At 38.0% G+C, this 21,605-nt stretch overlaps 1 protein-coding gene across 2 annotated transcripts in view; it reads left to right on the plus strand.

The window, feature by feature from the left end:
* Positions 1-21,605, plus strand: part of ERMP1 (endoplasmic reticulum metallopeptidase 1) — a 57,431-nt gene that overhangs the window by 18,977 nt on the left and 16,849 nt on the right. The window contains exons 5-13 of one of the 2 annotated variants that reach the window (XM_005581778.5): positions 1,334-1,480; positions 2,119-2,211; positions 2,961-3,173; positions 4,050-4,270; positions 8,649-8,823; positions 9,211-9,401; positions 13,096-13,248; positions 16,082-16,284; positions 17,164-17,279. In XM_005581778.5, coding sequence (XP_005581835.3) covers positions 1,334-1,480; positions 2,119-2,211; positions 2,961-3,173; positions 4,050-4,270; positions 8,649-8,823; positions 9,211-9,401; positions 13,096-13,248; positions 16,082-16,284; positions 17,164-17,279 — 1,512 coding nt within the window. The remainder of the gene's footprint in view (positions 1-1,333; positions 1,481-2,118; positions 2,212-2,960; positions 3,174-4,049; positions 4,271-8,648; positions 8,824-9,210; positions 9,402-13,095; positions 13,249-16,081; positions 16,285-17,163; positions 17,280-21,605) is intronic. The other variant, XM_065531025.2, reaches the window with a different exon arrangement.

The raw sequence follows: 21,605 nt of genomic DNA on the forward strand, positions 1-21,605 counted from the left end.
TTCTTAGATTCCCTGACATTCAATTACTTGGTCTGTTTACCTCAGTAAATACGTTGCTAAGTTTTGTGGTTACAACCCCAAAGTCTTGGTGGTTTATAACAGCAAAGGCAAATTTCTCGCTCGTGTTGCATTTAGGTTTCTGAATAACTGCCGTTATAGTCCACGGTTATTATGTTCCGTGTGTCTTACTCATTCTGGGATCCAGGCTGAAGGAGAAGCCCCTATGAGGGATGTATTGATCTCACAAATCAAAGTTAAGGATAAGTATGAATAATGTTAATGCCTTTGAAAAGTCTGCCCAGTTGAGGGTCATATCATTCCTCCTCACCATCAGTTGGCTGGAGCAAGTCATGTAGCCACGCCTGCAGTTAATAGGTGCAGAAGTGTGTGTACTCATTCCCCAGGCAGGCATTACAGAATATGTGGCAAGAGCAGGAATGTATAATCCTTTTTTAGTGAGGGAAGAGTGAATAATTAAACATATAATTATATAATTTTATAAATTATAAAACAATTTATCCCACTATCCTACAGGAAAAACTCCCATTTAAAAAAAGCTGTAGATGTGTGAGATACAGATGGTAAATTATTAATAATGATAAATTATAAAAAGTAGAACTTTATGGCATATTCAGTGAAATGTTAAGCAGTTATCAAAATGATCATTGTAATACAGATTGAGCATCCCTAATCTGAAAATTTGAAATCCATAATGCTCTACAATTCAAAACTTGCGCATTGACATGATGCTCAAAAATGTTCATTGGAGCATTTCTGATTTTGGATTTTAGGATTAGGGATGCTTACTAGTATAATGCAGATATTCCAAAATCCAAAAAAGTCAGAAATCCAAAATACTTCTGATTCCAAGCATTTCAGATAAGGTATACCCAATTTGTATCTAGCAACATAGGAAAATGCATTTAATATAATCTTAAGTGAAAAAAAAATGTACAAAGTATATATATCTTCATTGAGTATAGCTATATACACACAATCCTACATTAGTAAGAAAATTAAAGATGTAAAATGGATAATAGGCATTTTAGGATGATAGACTTATGAATGATCTTTCATTTTCAGACAGACTTTTGTATTGCTATTATTTTATGCTTTAATTTTATTTTCACAAGAGGTTTTTATTCTAAAAGTCAGACACATATATCAGAGAAACATTGGAAACCACAGAAAAAGGGATGAAAAGGTACATGTTGGACCCATCTCCCAAAACCACCACTTTAACTGTTTTCTATGTGTTGAAAAACATCAGTATGTTAAAAAAAAAAAAAAAAAAGCCTGAATACTTCTATTGTGTTGTCACCTTTCATTTTAGGTCCTGAAAATCCTTGGTTGGTTCAAGCTTATGTTTCAGCAGCTAAACACCCTTTTGCTTCTGTGGTGGCTCAGGAGGTTTTTCAGAGTGGAATCATTCCTTCAGATACTGACTTTCGTATCTACAGGGATTTTGGGAACATTCCAGGTATATTGTCAATGGTTATGGCCTACTGTGCAACATTCATTTATCAGAAGTGAGTTTTACATCTTGAAAGTTTGTGAGTAAACAGCATTTTCTGAGAGCAAATTCACAGAGTTTGTTTCCTTTTTTTAAACTCCATACTAATTTAAATGCTTGCCTCCTCTAGAATATGTCATCTTTCCCTATAGTGTGACAGAACAAGGGTGAACTGTTTAGCGCTTCATTCCCAAAAGATGGTAATAGATCCTTCAGGGGTCTTTCATTGTTGTCTTGCTTTGCCAACTTCCTTGGCAACTTGTATATACAACTAATTTGAAGTTAAAATTTGGCTCTGGCCTGGCAAGAATGTAGGTGGCAAAATTTTGATGACCTCTCAAACTCAATATTCCTATCCTTACTGTGTGACTTGTAATGCCTACCTATGGAGTAATATACTTCTTCAATCATTATATATCGAATTATGTACCAAAGCTATAGACTGTGTAAGAATTTGGAAGAGAATTTATATCATTCATTTGTAAATGTGACAAAGTGGTCGTGCCACTGCTTTGACATTTTGTCTTTTAGGAATTTATTAAACAAATAGGCCAAAAGCAAGGTTGGTCTTTAAAGCAAAATGACTTTTTTTTTCTGTGTCTTAGGAATAGACTTAGCTTTTATTGAGAATGGATACATTTATCATACCAAGTATGATACAGCGGACAGAATTCTAACAGATTCCATTCAGAGAGCAGGTTGGTATTCTAATTTAGACTTCTGATATACACTAAGATGGAATCTTAGGGTTGATATATAAACTTGTGGCCTGTGTGTTAGAGAAGCAGTATGCAATGTGAATGAGCTAGGGCTTTGGAGTTGGAGAGATGAGATAGTGTAGCAATTAAGGTCAGGAATATTCATTGTGAGGAAGTGAAAAAGGAGTTGGCCCAGGGTTGGGAGGATTGCTGAGCAGTAAGAATGTAGCTCTGTTAGTCTCCCATGATGTTTTCATATGGAACTCTACTAGCTCTCCTCCTTGATTTTTAACACATGTGTAACAGCTTGTTCATATTTGTGAGCTTCGTGAAAGGCGTTTGTCTCTTGGTTCACCACTGAATTTCTGATATTTAAAGAGTGTCTAGTACAGTTAATATATATTATTAAATGAATGGGTACCAAGAAACAGCCATTGGATTTGTGAACAAGGTACAATTGATCATAGAGAATAGTTCTAATAGAAGGGAAAAGATACAGGCCAATTGGCTGAGCATCTGAGTGGAGAGGAAATGGAGAAGGGCGGGGGATGGACCTTATTTGAGAAATTTAGTAAGAAAAGTGAGGGAGAGCAGTAGGATGGTAGAAAGCGATTTCTGTTCACATTCTTCCTAACCATTTCTTCATTCAAACAGTACATGGTTTATTTCTGCCTCACATAGTTGTACGTGTAAATCACAAATAGTTTATTCAGCCTTTTAATCTTTTTTCTTTTTTTTTTTACTAATAGGTGACAACATTTTAGCAGTTCTTAAGCATCTAGCTACATCTGATATGCTGGCTGCTGCTTCTAAGTATCGACATGGAAACATGGTCTTCTTTGATGTGCTGGGCCTGTTTGTCATTGCCTACCCCTCTCGTATTGGCTCAATCATAAACTACATGGTGGTAATGGGTGTTATTTTGTACCTGGGCAAAAAATTGTTGCAGCCCAAACATAAGAGTAAGTATTTTCCTCTAAAACCACAAATACTGGCATTGCTGTAGAATTTTATTGAAGTTTTTCAGTTTGTTTATATCTTCCCAGAAAGCTAAAAATCTTCAAGACAATATTTGTTTTATATTGTAAGAAATTTTTAAATATTAAATTAATGTGCTTATTTTACTTTTAGTCTTGGTGAAGCAGTCAATTTTTATGTATTTAGGCACTCCATAAAAGTATCACATAGAAGCTATTGAAAAATGGTTTGTACAGATTGGCTTCTAATGAAAAGTCCCGTTAAAAAGTCTGCACTACATACTAATAGCTAGTATGGACCAGTGTCCTGAAGTATGAGTGAACTGCTTGTGGTTAAATTGTTTCTTTTATTTGAAATATTTCTGCTTGAAATGTTTCAGAGTCTAAGTTGCTGTGTGCTATTACGAGATAAAATATTTAGCAGCAATTTAAGTAATTCTTTATCACCACTTATTTTCCCCACACTCCTTATCTTCTTATGTTACCTTTTTTTAACAACATTTTGTATGGAACTTTGCCTTCCATTCTTTCTAATATTTTGATACACAAAGCATACCAAAAGTGAAGAAGATTAAGACTACCCTCTTCCTTCATAAGGAATGTACCTGAACTATTCCTAGAAGATTTATCTTTTTGAGTGTTTAGTATCTAGAGACTCTTAATAAATGTTACCTGAATATTATTATTTGATACCTCCCTTGTTCTTGTGTTTAGCCAACCTCAACACTAGGACATTTTCATACTTTTCAAGTACAGTGGGGAGTTTTTTGTTTTAATGTTTGCCCATTTAGGTCTACTGACTGGTTATATAATTGATTTGATGAAGATGGTGATTTCACCTTTTTGTTTTCTCTTCATTAGCTGGTAACTACAAGAAGGACTTCTTGTGTGGACTTGGCATCACTCTGATTAGCTGGTTCACTAGCCTTGTTACTGTTCTCATCATAGCAGTGTTCATCTCTCTTATTGGACAGTCTCTCTCATGGTATAACCACTTCTATGTCTCCGTTTGTCTGTATGGAACTGCAACTGTAGCCAAAATAATATTTATACATACTCTTGCGAAAAGATTTTATTACATGGTAAGTGTTGATATATCTGTTGATTTCTTTCTGTTGCCTCCGAGGACGGAAGATGAACTTAAGTGGGATTCATTGTATTTGGCCTTTTGAGTGCTAAAAAATTGTCCAGCATGGTTTTAGAAAATGTACCCATGCTGTGTTACTTTTCTGAAAGATTTCTTATTCTGAGGGTAATGTCACAAAATTCAAATGAGGTTATAAAGCTGGACTGTAAACAGTGTCAGGGTAGTGGTGACTGGAAGTCTTGTTAGCACAGCCTTCTACTGAATTTGCTGCAGTATTTGTAACTATGGCCTGGGCTCACTCACTCATTTATGTTACTTGAATATCTGTTCTCCCCCGGAGTGTAAGCTCCTTGAGGATAGGGATGGTTTTATTTATTGCTGTATCCTCTGTGCTTAGGTAGTGTCTGACACACAGCACTAACACACAGCAAGTATTTGTTGCCTAAAAGAGTGTTGTACTTAAAGTTTTCTCTTCAGTTTTTCCCTCACTTTTTTCTTTGAACTGTATATTGTTGATTCAGATTCTGCATGCATGTATGTCATTGGAGTTAAAAGACACATTGCTAAGGAAAACAGAGGGAAGGGAAATAGGGTTCCAAATGATTTATACTGAGAATATTGTTACATTATTATGGTTTCAAATGCATAAATTTGTTTGGCAAAAATAAAATTAGAAATTAGGGCTATGGGCTGGGTGCGGTGGCTCATGCCTATAATCCCAACACTTTGGGAGGCTGAGGCAGGCCGATCGCTTGAGCCCAGGAGTTCAAGACCAGCCTGGGAAACATGGTGAAACCCTGTCTCCACAAAAAATACAAAAAATTAGCCAGGTATGATGGTGTTTGCCTATAGTCCCAGCTACCTGGGTGTCTGAGGTAGGAGGATTACCTGAGCCCATGAGATCAAGGCTGCAATGAGCTGTGATTGTACCACTACACTCCAGCCTAGGGGACAGAGTGAGACCCTATCTCAAATAAATAAATAAATATAAATTTAAAAAGCTGTAAAATAATAGGTCTAAAAATGAATTACAGTGAAAGAGAGAGTCATGGTTTCACATTGTCTATGTGAATTAAAGAGGAAGATCTTTCTTAGCTCCATGTAAGCCTACTGTTTTCTATTTATCCTGATAAGGATTAGAATGAGACATGGATGATTATAACCCAGCATCCTTCTACAAGTATGTCTTTGGTATCTGAACCTTGGTCTCAGTTTCAGTTAATGTTGGGATGTGTTCTGTGGAACCCTTCTATGTTAGCAGCCCCTGCTGAAGAAAGGTTCTTTGAGGTTAGCCATCTGCTTATGGTTGAGCTCATATTTTTATCTTAGTGGCTTCAGTTCCCAAAAGAATTACACCATGGGACTCAATTTCACATGCTTATTCTTAGTGTAACTGTATGTAACCAGAGTGTGGCTGACTATTGTTGTTTGGGGCAGAAGTAGGATAGAAATGGGTAATAAAATTTCATTTACTTTTTCTAATTTCAGTTGTCTGATCGTGACACTTTAGGGTAAAAGCACAACAGAAAGAGTGATGTGTTTCATTTTCTTTTCACAAATATTCTTTAAGTGCCCAGTGAGCATGGTACCATAAGAGACTGGGCATGGTGGCTTACACCTGTAATCCCAACACTGGGAGGCCAAGGCAAGGCAGGAAGACTGCTTGAGGCCAGGAGTTTGACACCGGCCTGGGCAATATAAGTAAGGCCACATCTCTATTATTTATTTTTTTTTAAAAACAAGAATGATGCCATAAGAGAGCCATAAGAATGTGATCTCTTTCTTCGAGGAGCTCTCAGTTTCATTTGGGAAGGTGTGGGAATGACAATAATTGCAATATGTTGTGGGATGAAGTGAGACTGACATATAAACTGTGCTGTAGGAATACAGGGGAGGCGAGATGAATTTTGCTTGTGGAAGTCAGAGTGGCTGAGATGGCAACATTTGAATTGTTTGCTTTTTTTTTTTTTTTTTTTTTTTGGAGACAGAGTCTCGCTCGTTCTGTCACCCAGGTTGGAGTGCAGTGGTATGATCTTGGCTCACTGTAACCTCTGCCTCCTGGGTTCTAGCAGTTCTTGTGCCTCAGCCTCCCAAATACCTGGGACGATAGATGTGTGCCGCCACGCCCAGCTAAATTTTGTATTTTTAGTAGAGACAGGGTTTTGCCATGTTGGCCAGGCTGGTCTCCAACTCCTGGACTCAAGTGATCCGCCCACCTTGGCCACACAAAGTGTTGGGATTACAGGCATGAGCACCTGATCTGAATGGGGTTTTTGAAGCATGTGTTGAAATTTACTAGGTAGGGAACAGATTGATGAGCGGTTTAAGGTAGGAATGTATAAAATGCGTCTGTGTCAGTTAGTGGACAGTCCAGTGTGGTGAAGACAAGGGGGTAGTCCAATAACTGGAAAAGGAGGCCAGTGTGAAGTGGGAGCATGATTCTAAAAATCAATGGGGCCACTATTAAGTTTTGAGCAGGTTAGTGAGAAAATTTGTGATTTTGTAAAAAAAACTGATAACAGTGTATAAAGTGGATTGGAATGAAGCAGGAGTGAGCAAGGGATAAATAGAGGTGAGGAGGAAAATAGATTTGAGGGATGTTTTATCTTTGGTACAGTTTGGGCACTTAAATTGAGATCTTTGTTTTTAAATATCTGAGTGGCATTCGGCTTCAAATTGAATTATAATAATTATTTTCTTAATTTTTTTTTTTTTGTGTGTGATGAAGTCTTGCCCTGTCGCCCAGGTTGAATTGCAGTGGTGCGATCTGGGCTCACTGCAAGCTCCGCCTCCTGGGTTCACGCCATTCTCCTGCCTCAGCCTCCTGAGTAGCTGGGACTACAGGCGCCCACCACCACGCCCGGCTAATTTTTTTGTATTTTTAGTAGAGGCGGGAGTTTCACTGTGTTAGTCAAGATGGTCTCGATCTCCTGACCTTGTGATCCGCCTGCCTCGGCCTCCCAAAGTGCTGGAATTACAGGTGTGAGCCACCGTGCTGGTGTTGATAATCAACGCTGTGATACCAACACTGTGTTGATAATTTAAGTATTTAGCAACTGTAGCCTATCTTTCATTGTTGGGAGCGGGAGGGATTGTTAAATGAACTGCAACTTGTTTTGAAAACATGTCACAGCAACTCTTGAGCCCTTGAAGTAGGATCCCTTAGATTTTGTAATTTTGTAAGAAAACTGATAACAATGTATAAAGTGGATTGGAATGGAGCAGGAGTGGGAAAGGGATAAATAGAGGTGAGAAGGAAAATAGATCTCCCTGCCCTGAGTCATACAGAAATGGGAAGGTAGAAGAAGGAGAAACTTTAATATGTCTGTTTCTCCATTTCCATCTTTGTATTTATGCACTGTAATTAAAACTTCCATGTTTGTGTGAATAGAATCACTCATGCAGATGTTAAAATGTATTAAGTTCATATTAGGCCAGGCACAGTGGCTCACACCTGTAATCCCACGTGCTGTGGGAGGCTGAGGTGGCAAGATTGCTTGAGGCCAGGTGTTTGAGACCAGACTGAGCAACATGGCGAGACTCTGTCTCTGCAAAAAAAAAAAATTTTTTTTTTTTTTTCAACTTAGCTGGGTGTGGTGGTGTGTGCCTATAGTCCCAGTTACTCAGGAGGCTGAGGCAGAAGAATTACCCAGGAAACTGAGACTGCAGTGAGCCGAGATCGCACCACTGGACTCCGGCCTAGGCAACAGAGCGAGAATCTGTCTCAAAAAAAAAAGTTTATATGGCAACTTTATTTTGAAGATGCATAGTGCTACATAGGAACCCTTGGACTTTAAATCTCAAAAAATATAAGATCAAATTTTATAATACGAAAGCATGAGGAATACAAGAAGGGGGCAAAGGTGCAGTGCAAGACCAATTGGAGATAGAAAAGATTCATTAAGCCAAACTCCAAATTGCTTTAAAGGTGCTGCAGTTTTCCGGGTGTGGGCTGTTGGCGGTGCTGCAGCAGTTTGTAACGTTCCTTCATGGGTCATTTCTCTAGTTTGCTTGAAACGGTGTTTGGAATTGGCATGAACTGAAAAGCTTACAGAGATGAATGTTTTTTAGGAGAGTCCTTTCTTCTATTTTGGAATATTTCTACTTTTAGCCTAGTAGAAGAAAAGCATAGATTATATGGATGATTTATACTCTATATTGTTAAACTGCCCTTTCTTGTGCTACAATTTGAATTTACTACTTCATGATGGGGGAAGTAGCTTTGTTAGTGTTTACTTTAAATCGATTTAAAGAGCAGATGTGTTTAAAACAGAACGTAGCTTGCCTGAGTGGTGGAAATTGTGTTACTATAATAAAAGCTCTTTATGAATGACCTGTGAATGACACTACTTGTGTATTTTTCTTTCTTTCAGAATGTCAGTGACCAGTATCTGGGAGAAGTATTTTTTGACATCGCGCTGTTTGTCCATTGCTGTTCTCTTGTTACCCTCACTTACCAAGGACTTTGCTCGGCGTTTATTAGTGCTGTCTGGGTAGCATTCCCATTGCTCACAAAGCTCTGTGTGCATAAGGACTTTAAGCAGCATGGTAGGGTATTTTTGATTTTAATATACATGGGAGAATACCTTAAAATATTTAAGGCTTTCAGGGACTCTTTCTTTTTTGATTTTATTGAGTAGGCTTTCTAAATTGTTAGTTTTTAAAAGTTTTCATACTACACAAATTATCTTATGCCTTATACCCCATCCCTTTCTCATGTTTGTGAACACATACTAATATATTACTTGTGTATTTTGCTTAATTCTTACTCGTATTTTATCCTGAGTGAAAGATCCTACTCCAAGTTAACATACACCCTTAAGGGCAAGAGTCACATCTAATTTCTGTTAGGGTACCAGTGCACACCAGTAATATAAAAATTTATATCTCACTGTAGGATTTCATAATGTGTGCTTTTTTTCTCTTTTTCCCTAGGTGCCCAAGGAAAATTTATTGCTTTTTACCTTTTGGGGATGTTTATTCCTTACCTTTATGCATTGTATCTCATCTGGGCGGTATTTGAGATGTTTACCCCTATCCTCGGGAGAAGTGGTTCAGAAATCCCACCTGATGTTGTGCTGGCATCCATTTTGGCTGGTTGTACAATGATTCTCTCTTCCTATTTTGTAAGAGAAAATGTGTTTTTTCTTTTTCTTCATTTTTTTATATGAGTATGAATTTAGCCATACTAGATTCTGTGAAATAGTGTTATGTGTACTTTATTGAGAAAATCTGAAGCAGAAGAAATGGTGAATGACTGTGCATCTTGTAAATTTGGTATCATAAGAAACTGTAGAATAGAGTTTGTTGTTGCTATTTAAAAATGTTTTGCCTCCCTATCCTTCCAAATTCTCTGATATACCTCTTTTCAATAGCCTTTCAGATGCCTGAGTATGAATTTGTGGAGCTTTTACCAAGTATAAATTGTTAGAGATTGCCTGGTGGTGAATGATCCTAATAGTGTATTTTGAAATTACTAATTAGAGGCACATGTTAATAAATACATGGGTAGTTTTATTAGTGCTGTTAGAGCTAGTGAAGGAAGACTAATTCTGATGAGGCTTTTTTCATTATCATTCTACTACCTTGTTGCTAGCACATGAAAGTTCATTAATTGAGTCTATTATTACACCCAAACATTGCCTTCATTTACCAAATAATGAAATGATCCGAGGCCTTGCCATCCTCATTTGGCCATATCAGTGTCCTGCCCTAGTAAGGAGAGTCCTGTGTTTGCCATCCCTTTTTTTCTTCCTTTGGGATTCCCAGAGGGAAGAAAAGACAGTGATGCAGAGTTTAAGACCAGATCCCCTATGGGTAGAGTAAGCCCCAAGCAAGGTTTTGCTCTGGCTTGATGTCTACCTCCAGGATCCAAGATGGGCCCCTCCAGAGAAGGCAGGTCTCTGTTTTGTGGCTCTTTTGATGGGAATTCCTAAGAACAAAAAGTAATTACTGAACACTTATAGGTGCACCTTGAAATTCGAGGATAGGGAACCAAATAGGAAAAGGAGCTATGACTTTATTACAGTTCTTTTCTTCATGGAGATGATAGTGAGCCTTTTCACACTGACACAGTAAAGGGCATTCGTTATCCCTTTACTTTGTGGAAGTCAGGTTCTAAAGACAGCAGGTGAGGAAAATACTACACACATGGTCAGCATCATCTATGGAATTCCCTTATAGCCAGTAAAGCTTTATATATGTGGCTTTGTGTATATAGATAGCCCTGTAGAATAATTCTTATGCATATTATTGTTTGAGGTTGGTTGTACTAGTCTTAAAAGAGATCTGAGCCTTCCAACCATTTTACTTATAGTATAATTATTAAGGATAATTTAAGGATAAGGATAATCCTTATTGGTATTCATATGTATGAAAAGTTCTAAAATGTTCTGTAGGGTTTGCTGCTTTTGGGTTTAATAGTAACCCTTATATCATCTGTATTTTTGATAGTTTTGCTGTTTTAAGGATTGAAGGAGATAGTGGAGTTTTGTCATCTATAGATTAGGTTCTAATCTAATCTAAAGTCAGGTAGTTATGAACTGAATGCTCCCACCCCCATGTATTTGTTAAATTATAGTCATGAATGGGAGCTATGGTTGTTCATAAAAGATGACTCAGATATGGGACATTTAAATTCTGTTCAACTGATAATATGAAAGGGGGCAAAATGAACCCTGGAGATGTTCATTGTGGAAATGGAAACTGTCCCCAAAGCATGGAAATCTTGGAAACCAGAAGAAAGGATCGAAGGGTCTTATCTTCTAAATTACATTTTATTGGGAAAGCTTTTGGAGAGAAGACTGCCTCTTGGAATACTTTAGAAAGCTCACTTAATTTTCATTATAATGTGAAATAGCCCTGCTGCACTTTGATGCCATGAGTTATTACTCTTTTAATCATTTTCTTATTTGTGTGTAGCAGTGTTAATGACAGTGGCTTATTAATAGAGTAAGACTATTTTCTTTGGGTAATGGAGAATTGAACCACAATGCGTATTTCAGACAGCTTTCCCTTCAGTCCTTGGGGATTTATTAAATATATCTGCTAGAAAGCAATTAAAGTCTTGTCAAGCAATCAGGTTGTTTTTTTGTTTTTTTTTGTTTTTTTTTGTTTTTTTTTTTGAGATGGAGTCTCGCTCTGTCACCCAAGCTGGAGTGCAGTGGTGTGATCTCGGCTCCCTGCAACCTCCGCTTCCTGGGTTCAAGCAATTCTTGTGCCTCGGCCTTCCTGAAATATTGCATCCTGTGTCACTCTAGGTTCTGAGATGGGTGCAAAATAAAATGATGAGAAGCATGAAAAGGGACTCTGAAATGTCCATTGTGTGCTGATGACTGAGCTGTTTCTGAGTTGTCTCCTCCTGAGCCCACTTGTATCAGCAGTCCCCATTTCAGCTCTCATTCAATCAATATATGTATAACCATGATGGCCCAGCAGAGGATAACTTAAGGACACCTATTAACTGATTGCTTGCTGGGCAGGGTGGCTCACACCTGTAATCCCAGCACTTTGGGAGGCTGAGGCAGGCGGATGACTTAAGGTCAGCAGTTCAAGACCAGCCTGGCCAACATGGTGAAACCCTGTCTCTACTAAAAACACAAAAAAATTAGCTGAGCATGGTGGTGCACACTTGTAGTTACTCAGGAGGCTGAGGCACGAGAATCGCTTGAACCTGAGTGTTGAAGGTTGCAGTGAGCTGAGATCGTGCCACTATACTCCAGCCTGGGTGACAGAGCGAGACTCTGTCTCCAAAAAAATAAATAAAATTTCACATTCATGTTATTTTTCTACTTATGGAAATAAGTAGAGAAATAAAATGAAGAAGGCAAAAAGGGGAGCTGGGTTTAGATTTCATGTTTAGAGAATACCAATATTCCATCCAGAGGCATCTGCAACAAAACGGTACTAGCTTTAGGTCTCATGTCTCACGTTTGTATACTGTGAGTACAAAAATAAGACAGAGTACCTGAGGACTTGAGGCTGAGTTAGCAAAACAAAATGTGTCACCCTCTCTGTCCCTCTTTCTCCTGGTATTCACATTATTTAAAATGTGGCTTCTTAGAACAATTTCAAATTTCACATAAAAGTTTCCCCAAATGGTTTCCTCAGACCCTGTAAGAGATCTGTGGACGTATTCTGTGAGTCGTGTGTGTCCTTTACAGGTTTTAGTTCAGTGATTTTATTATGATTAAAAATATTTAGGATTTTCTAGATGCCAACCTTGAGACTGAGTCATTTACATTTACTGCCTAGATTTGTTGTTCTGATTGTGTTGGCGTTGGTTAATTTGTCACCTAAAGGGATAATATTACTTTGTAATGCAGTTTTTCCTCATATGCAGGTCCACTGGCAAAGTCTTGAAGGTACATCTGTATGCCAGTTCAGATGAATTTCGTATTTTGACACATTTTAAAGCAGTATGAGTGGAATCTGAGTTTTGTCCAAACAGATCTGCCTAAAGTGTATCTCTGGTTATTTAATGAATAGTGTATTACATCTACATTTCTGTTCTTTTTGCCGATTAAGGACAGCGACAGTCCTCAGTTCCCTTTTTCTTTGTTGGTTTATGGCTGTGTGCCAAAAAGGTGGCACCATCATGGCAGATTGGAGGCATCTGGCATTTTCTTGGTTCTCACCTGTAATGGAACTCTCCTAGAGTTAGTGCTTTGTTTACTAGATGTTAGAGTATGCTAGCACCTGCTGATAACTTTTCTTCAGGGTCTGTTAGTTAATACTTGTTAAAAATAAAGTCAGTTAAAAACACCTTTCCCCCACTAGTATAAATTTGTAATATTTCTATGTTTGTGGTTTATATTTTAGATTAACTTCATCTACCTTGCCAAGAGCACAAAAAAAACCATGCTAACTTTAACTTTGGTATGTGCAATTACATTCCTCCTTGTTTGCAGTGGAACATTTTTTCCATATAGCTCCAATCCTGCTAATCCGAAGCCAAAGAGAGTGTTTCTTCAGGTGAGCAGTTTTGCATGAGCTATTTGAGATATGGAAAGGAAGACTTGTATGTTTTGAGCTTCAGTAGTGAATAGCAAGCACAACTGACTTTTCTGCTGTTGACCTATTTAGTCATACTCACCTTTTTTGTGTGTAAGGCAGTGAGGAGAAGACTGACTGTCAAGAGGCATTCTTATCAGTTAGACATATATCTCCCAGGGGACTGAATTGGAAATGTTTGCTTGTTTTTATTACTATTCAAATTATAAAGTGGCATCTAATTGGAAAAACAAGAGCAAATATGTATTATAGAATAATGAGTTTTTAGAAATATAGATTGTAGTCCGGGCACGGTGGCTTAAGCCTGTAATCCCAGCACTTTGGGAGGCCGAAACGGGCGGATCACGAGGTCAGGAGATCAAGACCATCCTGGTTAACACGGTGAAACCCCGTCTCTACTAAAAAATACAAAAAACTAGCCGGGCGAGGTGGCGGGCGCCTGTAGTCCCAGCTAATGTAGTCCCAGCTACTCAGGAGGCTAAGGCAGGAGAATGGCGTAAACCCGGGAGGTGGAGCTTGCAGTGAACTGAGATCCGGCCACTGCACTCTAGCCTGGGCAATAGAGCGAGACTCTGTCTCAAAAAAAAAAAAAAAAAAAAAAAAAAGAAATATAGATTGTAAAAATGTATACAGGCTGAGTAAAGTCTGAACTATCAACTGGCAAAATACAATTGATATTTAGAAATGCTAGTAAAATTAATCTTAAGTAACATTCAAAGTGATATGTGATAGTGAAACTATAACTTGGAAAGGGATTAATAAAATGAGTTTTAGGACTTACTTTCTTTTTTCTTTTTTTGAAATAGAGTCTTGGTTTGTTGCCCAGTTTGGAGTGCAGTGGAATGATCTTGGCTCACTGCAACCTCTGCCTCCTGGGTTCAAGTGATTCTCCTGCCTCAGACTTCCAAGTAGCTGGGATTATAGGCACCCGCCACCATGCCTGGCTAATTTTTGTATTTTTATTGGAGACAGGATTTCACCATGTTGGCCAGGCTGTTCTTGAATTCCTGACCTCAGGTGATCCACCCACCTCGGCCTCCCAACGTGCTTGGGATTACAGGTGTGAGCCACCACGCCTGGCCAGTTTGAAGACTTATTTTAGATCTCAGGTTATTCTTCAAATTTTTTAGGCCTGGTACTATAAAGCAGTAAGCCTCAATTCTAGTCATCTCTGTTAGAGATGGCTAAATTGTTAGCTTTTCTAAATTGTTTTTAAAAGTTTTCATGGCCGGGCGCGGTGGCTCAAGCCTGTAATCCCAGCACTTTGGGAGGCCGAGACGGGCGGATCACGAGGTCAGGAGGTCTAGACCATCTTGGCTAAAACGGTGAAACCCCGTCTCTACTAAAAAAAAAATACAAAAAACTAGCCGGGCGAGGTGGCGGGCACCTGTCGTCCCAGTTACTCGGGAGGCTGAGGCAGGAGAATGGCGTAAACCCGGGAGGTGGAGCTTGCAGTGAGCCCAGATCGCGCCACTGCACTCCAGCCTGGGCGACAGGGCAAGACTCCGTCTCAAAAAAAACAAAAAAACAAAAAAAACCCACAAAAAAACCCACAAAAGTTTTCATACTACACATGCCTTATACTCATCCCTTTCTCGTGTTTGTGAAGACATACTAATATATTGTGTATTTTGCATAATTCTTATGTGTATTTTATCCTCTCTAAGTGAAAGATCCTACTTCAAGATAACATATACCCTTAAGGGCAAGAGTCACATCTAACCTAGCCAAACAGAAATGCCAGAGGAATTATACCTAGATAATTATTCAAGGACTTAAATTAAAAATACTTGAAATTAGGAGATTTTGAAAGGGGCCAAATAACACTTCCTTTTTATACTCCTGAAGAACACTGTGATAAATTTTATGTGAGATTTTACAATTTGTAAAACCTTTAGTGAAGAACAGATTTTTTTTTTTTTTTTTTTAGGAAGTTCGGTGTGTTTTTCATGATGTACTGTTTTATAATTATGTCAGTAATACTTAGGAAAAGCTGGATTTTTATTTTTAAAAAGTCATTTTCTGATTTGTTTGGGGGTTCTCTTTCACTGTGCCAGAAGTTGGCAGACTTTTCCCGTAAAGGACAAGATAATATTTTGGACTTTGTCAGCAATACAGTCTGTTGCAGTGACTCTATTTTCCAGCGCGAAAGCAGCGATAGAGTATACCCAAACAAATGAGTATGGCCATGTTCAAATAACGGTTCCTATATAAAACCAGTCAGTGGACAGTTTGCCCTGTTGGCTGCAGTTTGCCAGTCCCAGCCCCTGCCCTATGCAGTGTTTTTTTTTCTTCTCCTGATTGGTATTCTTCAGGCTGTTTTTTGCCGTGAATGAAGTTATTTCAAATGGAGCACGGTGCCTTTTCATAGAATTCTATTAGGCACAAGGCTGTCCTCTAGTGGTGAGCTGCAATTGCCGCTTTTCTCTGCACGTGAATTAGCTTCATAAAACACTAAAAGGGAAATGAGTGTGTATGTATATATGTATTTGTTTTAAATCCTTATCTAAAAGGAGCTGTAACATTCACGTTTTTTAAGTCTGAAATAGTAAGTTTCAAAAAATTTTATAGGAAACCTAAATATACTTGGAAGATACAATAAAACAATAATCTATATATCTATTTTCCAGTTTAAATGAACCCTAGCAGTACCTTAGCAACCCTCAGTGTCTTACTCACTTGCTCCATATCCACATCATTTCTACGTATTGCCATACTCCATTTTTGTAATTTGGGGTGGGAATGTGGGTGTACTAGTTGAAACAGTTTTTTCACTAGTCTTTTTTTTTTTCAGCATGTAACTAGAACATTCCATGACTTGGAAGGAAATGCAGTTAAACGGGACTCTGGAATATGGATCAATGGGTTTGATTATACTGGAATGTCTCACATAACCCCTCACATTCCTGAGATAAATGATAGCATCCGAGCTCACTGTGAGGAGAATGCACCTCTTTGTGGTTTTCCTTGGTATCTTCCAGTGCACTTTCTGATCAGGTTGGTTCGTTATTTTTCTGCTTAAGTTGGAGGTTAGTTTATTCTCAAGTCTTGTCACCATATCAGTACTCTTATCATTTAAACTGTCATCCTTTAATATACAAGTTCAGTGCTGTTTGTACTATTTTTTCTATCATTATGAAACTTTTTTTTTTTTTTTTTTTTTAGTGGAATAAAGCACTCACAAGAGTAGTTTTGCTTTTTCAAATTTAAAAAATCTTTTCTCTAGAGACCTGAGTAGTTAGAAAAGGTGGCCCTTCTAACTAATATAATAGTAAGCATCTATCTCAAAAACTGTGGCCGGCCACGGTGGCTCACACCTGTAATCCCAGCACTTTGGGAGGCCAAGGAAGGTGGATCACCTGAGGTCAGGAGTTCAAGACCAGCCTGACAAACCTGGAGAAACCGTGTCCGTACTAAAAATATAAAATTAGCCAGGCATGGTGGTGCATGCCTGTAATCCCAGCTACTTGGGAGGCTGAGACAGGGGAATTGCTTGAACCCAGGAGGTGGAGGTTACGGTGAGCTGATATTGTGCCATTGCACTCCAACCTGGGCAACAAAAGCAAAACTCTGTCTCTCAAAAAAAAAAAAAAGTTTACTCTGGGAAGATTTTGTAGCTTGGCAGTGAAGGATTGGATGAGAAGAAATAGGATGGGTGGTGGAATCAAGATCATCTAGGTTACTCCTTTGTTCTTAACATTGGGAAGGTTTTATTACAAAATAACCTGAGTTTATTGGAGTTGACATTGCTTATCATGTCTATCAGTTTATTTTCGTACCCCAAAATGTGTTCATATATGCTGAACAGTTCTGTGAGTTACAGATAGCCATCAACTAATAAAGCACCCTAAATATTGAAGCTTCCTTTCCAAATAGGAAAAACTGGTATCTTCCTGCCCCAGAAGTTTCTCCAAGAAATCCTGCTCATTTCCAACTCATATCCAAAGAACAGACACCTTGGGATTCTATAAAATTGACTTTCGAAGCAACAGGTAAGTCATATAAAGTTTTTTCTTCCCTCCTTTACTTCTTAAACTTGTTGACAAGTGGCATGTATGTTTTTCCCTCAGATATATCACAGGAACCAGCAACTTAGGAAGAGCTTATGATGTTTCTAAAATCAATTGAAGCTGGTTATCACTTTTTTTTTTTTTTTTTTTTTGAGATGAAGTCTCGCTCTGTCGCCCAGGCTGGAGTGCAGTGACACGCTCTTGGCTCACTGCAGTCTCCGCCTCCTGGGTTCAAGCGAGTCTCCTGCCTCAGCCTCCTATTTGGGATTACAGGTGTGTACCACCATGCCTGGCTAATTTTTGTATTTTTAGTAGAGACAGGGTTTCACCATGTTGGGCAGGCTAGTCTTGAACTCCTGACCTCATGGTCTGCCTGCCTCGGCCTCCCAAAGTGCTGGGATTACAGGTATGAGCCACCATGCGCGGCCGAAGCTGGTTATGACTTCTTAACAAAAATTTAATAGGCCAGGCATGGTGGCTCATGCTTGCTACTTAGGAGGCTGAGGTAGGAGGATTGCTTGAGTCCAGGAGTTCAAGACCAGCCAGGGCAACATAGTGACATCCCGTCTCTACAAAGTTAAAAAAAAAACAATTAGCTGGGCATGGTGATGCATGCCTGTAGTCTCAGCTACTTGAGAACTTCAGAGGCTGAGGTGGGAGAATCACTTGAGCCCAGGAGGTTAAGGCTGATAGTACCACTGCACTCCAACCTGGGTAACAGAGCAAGACCCTATCTCAAAAATAAAAATAAAAATAATTTTAAAAAAATTAAAAAATTTATTCTAAATTTATTTAATTAAAAAAATTAAATATATTTAAAATATATTAAAACTTTTTTTGAATTTTTTTAAATAAAAATTTATTTTTGGAACAATGTTAGGTTTACAGAAAAATTGAGCAGAAATTATAGAGTTCTCATATCCTGTCCCCCGAGTTTCCCCTATTAATGTCTTGCATTAGTATGGTGCATTTGATAAAACTGATGCACCAGTTTTAACATTGATACATTAATTGAAGTCTGTTGTTCCAACTCAGGTTCATTCTTTGTGTTGTATAGTTCTATGGGTATTGAAAAGTGTGTGATGCCATGTATCTACCATTACAGTATCATACAGAATAGATTTACCATCTGGAAATGCCCTGTGCTTCATCTATTTATCCCTCTTTTCTTCCCACTCTCCCTAGCAACCATTGGTCTTTTTATTACCCCTGTAGCTTTGCCTTTTCCAGATATTATATAGCTGGAATCATAGAGTATGTAGCCTTTTTAGATTGACTTCTTTCACTTACAAGTATGCATTTAAGGGATCCTCCATATCTTTTTGTGACTTGATAGGCCATTTCTTTTTATTGCCGAATAATCCATTGTGTAGATGTACAGCAGTTATCCATATTTGAATAAGGCTGCTATAAACATTCCTGGGCAGGTTTTTGAACTCATTTGGGTAAATGCTTAGGAGTGTGATTGCTGGATTTTATATATGGTAAGCCTGTGTTTGGCTTTGTAAGAAACTGTCAAACTGTTCCATTGACTAATTTCTCTGTTCTTTTGCCCATACCACAACTGTCATGATCACTGTAATTATATAGTAAGTTTTGAAGTTGGGTAATATCAGTCTTCCAACTGTTCTTCTCCAGTGTTGTGTTTTGTCTTTTGCCTTTCCATGTAAACTTTAGAATCAGTTTGTCAATACTCACAAAATAACTTGTTGGGGTTCTGATTGGGATTGTATTGAGTCTATAGATCAAGTTGGGAAGAAATGATATTTTAACAATAATGGCTTTTCCTATCCATGTTGGAATATCTCTCCATTTTTTTTTATCTTGTTTGATTTCTTTAATCAGTTTTGTAGTTTTCCTTATATAATTCTTACATATATTTTGTTAGATTTATTTTTAAGTAGTTCATTTTTGTGGGTCCTAATGTATTAATAAATGGTATTGTTCATTCATGGTATATAGGAAAGCAACTGACTTTCATATTATCAACCTTGTATCCTGCAACCTTGCTGTAACCACTTATTAGATCTAGGAGGTTTTTTTGTTTTTGTTTTTTGTTTTGGTTGATTCTTTTTTTTTTTTTTTTTTTTTTGAGACAGAGTCTAGCTCTGTAGCCCAGGCTAGAGTGCAGTGGCCAGATCTCAGCTCACTGCAAGCTCCACCTCCTGGGTTCACGCCATTCTCCGGCCTCAGCCTCCCGAGTAGCTGGGACTACAGGTGCCCGCCACCTCACCCGGCTAGTTTTTTGTATTTTTAGTAGAGACGGGGTTTCACCGTGTTAGCCAGGATGGTCTCGATCTCCTGACCTCGTGATCCGCCCATCTCGGCCTCCCAAAGTGCTGGGATTACAGGCTTGAGCCACCGCGCCCGGCCTGTTTTAGTTGATTCTTTAAGATTTTCTTTTCTTTTTCTTTCTTTCTTTCTTTTTTTTTTTTTTTTTTGGTTGATTCTTGAAGATTTTCTTTTTTTTTTAGATGGAATCTCATTCTGTCACCTAGGCTAGAGGGGAGTGGTGCTATCTTGGCTCACTGCAACCTCTGCCCCCAGGTTCAAGTGATTCTCCTGCCTCAGCCTCCCGAGTAGCTGGGATTACAGGCACATGCCATCACACCTGGCTAATTTTTGTATTTTTAGTAGAGACGGGGTTTCACCATGTTGGCCAGGCTGGTTGCAAACTCCTGATCTCGTGATCTGCCTGCCTCAGCCTCCCAAAGTGCTGGGATTACAGGTGTGAGCCACCATGCCCAGCCTATTCTTTAAGATTCTCTAAATAGACATCATCTTCAGACAGTTTTATTTCTTCCTTCCTAATATCTATAATTTTTATTTCCACTTCTTGACTTGTTACGTTATCTGGGACTTCTAGTTTGATTTTGAAAAGGCGTCATGAGAGGGGACATCTTTGCCTTGTTCCTGATCTGGGCAAGCTTCTAGTTTCTTACCACTGAGTATGTTGTTAGCTATATGTTTTTGGTACATGTTTTTTATGAGACTGAGGAAGTTCCCTCTATTCCTAGTTTACCAAGAGTTTTTATCATGAATGGGTCTTGAATTTTGTCAATTGCTTTTCCTGCATATATTGATATGGGCATGTGATTTTTCTTTCTTGGCCTTTTGATGTAATAGATGACATTAATTGATTTTCAAGTGTTGGACTGCTTTGCATACCTGAGATAAATCCCACTTGGTCATGGTGTATAAAACCTTTTATGCATCGTTGATTTGATTTACTAATATTTTGTTAAGGATTTTTGCATCTGTGTTCATGCGAGATACTGGTTTATAGTTTTCTTGTATTTGTTGTTGTCTAGCTTTGGTATTAGGATAATGCTGGACTCATAGAATGGGTTAAGAAGTATTCCCTCTGCTTGTGTCTTCTGAAAAGCTTTGTAGAGAATTAGTATAATTTCTTCCTTAAAAGTTTGGTAGAATTCACTCATGAACCCCTGTAGGCTTGGTAGGTTCTTTTTCTGTGTTGGAAGGTTATTAATTATTGATTCACTGTTTTATACATATAGGCCTGTTCAGGTTGTCTATTATGGTGTGAACTTTGGCAGATTGTGTCTTTTAAATAATTGGTTCATTTTATCTAGGTTATCAAATTTGTCGGAATATAATTTGTCTATAATATTCCTTAATTATCCTTTTAATGTTCATGCGATCTATAGTGATGTCGCCTCTTTCATTTCTGATATTAGTCTTTTACATCTTTTTTTTTTCTCTGATCAATTTTCTTGATCTTTTCTAAGAACTAGCTTTTGATTATAGTTGATTTTCTTTATTGTGTTCTGTTCTAGTTACTATTTCTTCTGTTTACTTTGGATTTAATTTATTCTTTTTTAGTTTATTAAGGTGGAAGCTTAGATTATTAATTTTAAATAATCTTTTCTAATATATGCATTCATGGCTATAAGTTTCCTTCTAAGCACTGCTTATGTTCCATACCACAAATTTTAAGTTGAATTTTCATTTTAATTTAGTTTCAAGTATTTAAAAATTTTTTCATGAGACTTCTATTTTGACCCGTTTATTATGAAGTGTGTTCTTTAATCTCCAAATAATTTGATTTTCTAGCTGTTTTTCTGATAATTGATTTCTAGTTTGATTTCATTGTGGTTTGGGAGCATACTTTGTATGAATTCTATTCTCAATCTGTTAAGGTTTGCTTTATGATACAGGATGTGGTCTCTCTTGATGAATGTTCCGTTTCAAGTAGTATGCTTGAAAATGTGCATACTGCTGTTGTTGGAAGAAGACTTTATGAATGTCACTTAGATCTAATCGATTGATGATGATCAGTTCAGTTAT

This window comes from Macaca fascicularis, chromosome 15, assembly GCF_037993035.2.
Source record: "Macaca fascicularis isolate 582-1 chromosome 15, T2T-MFA8v1.1".
In the NCBI taxonomy this organism is placed as follows: Eukaryota; Metazoa; Chordata; class Mammalia; order Primates; family Cercopithecidae; genus Macaca; species Macaca fascicularis.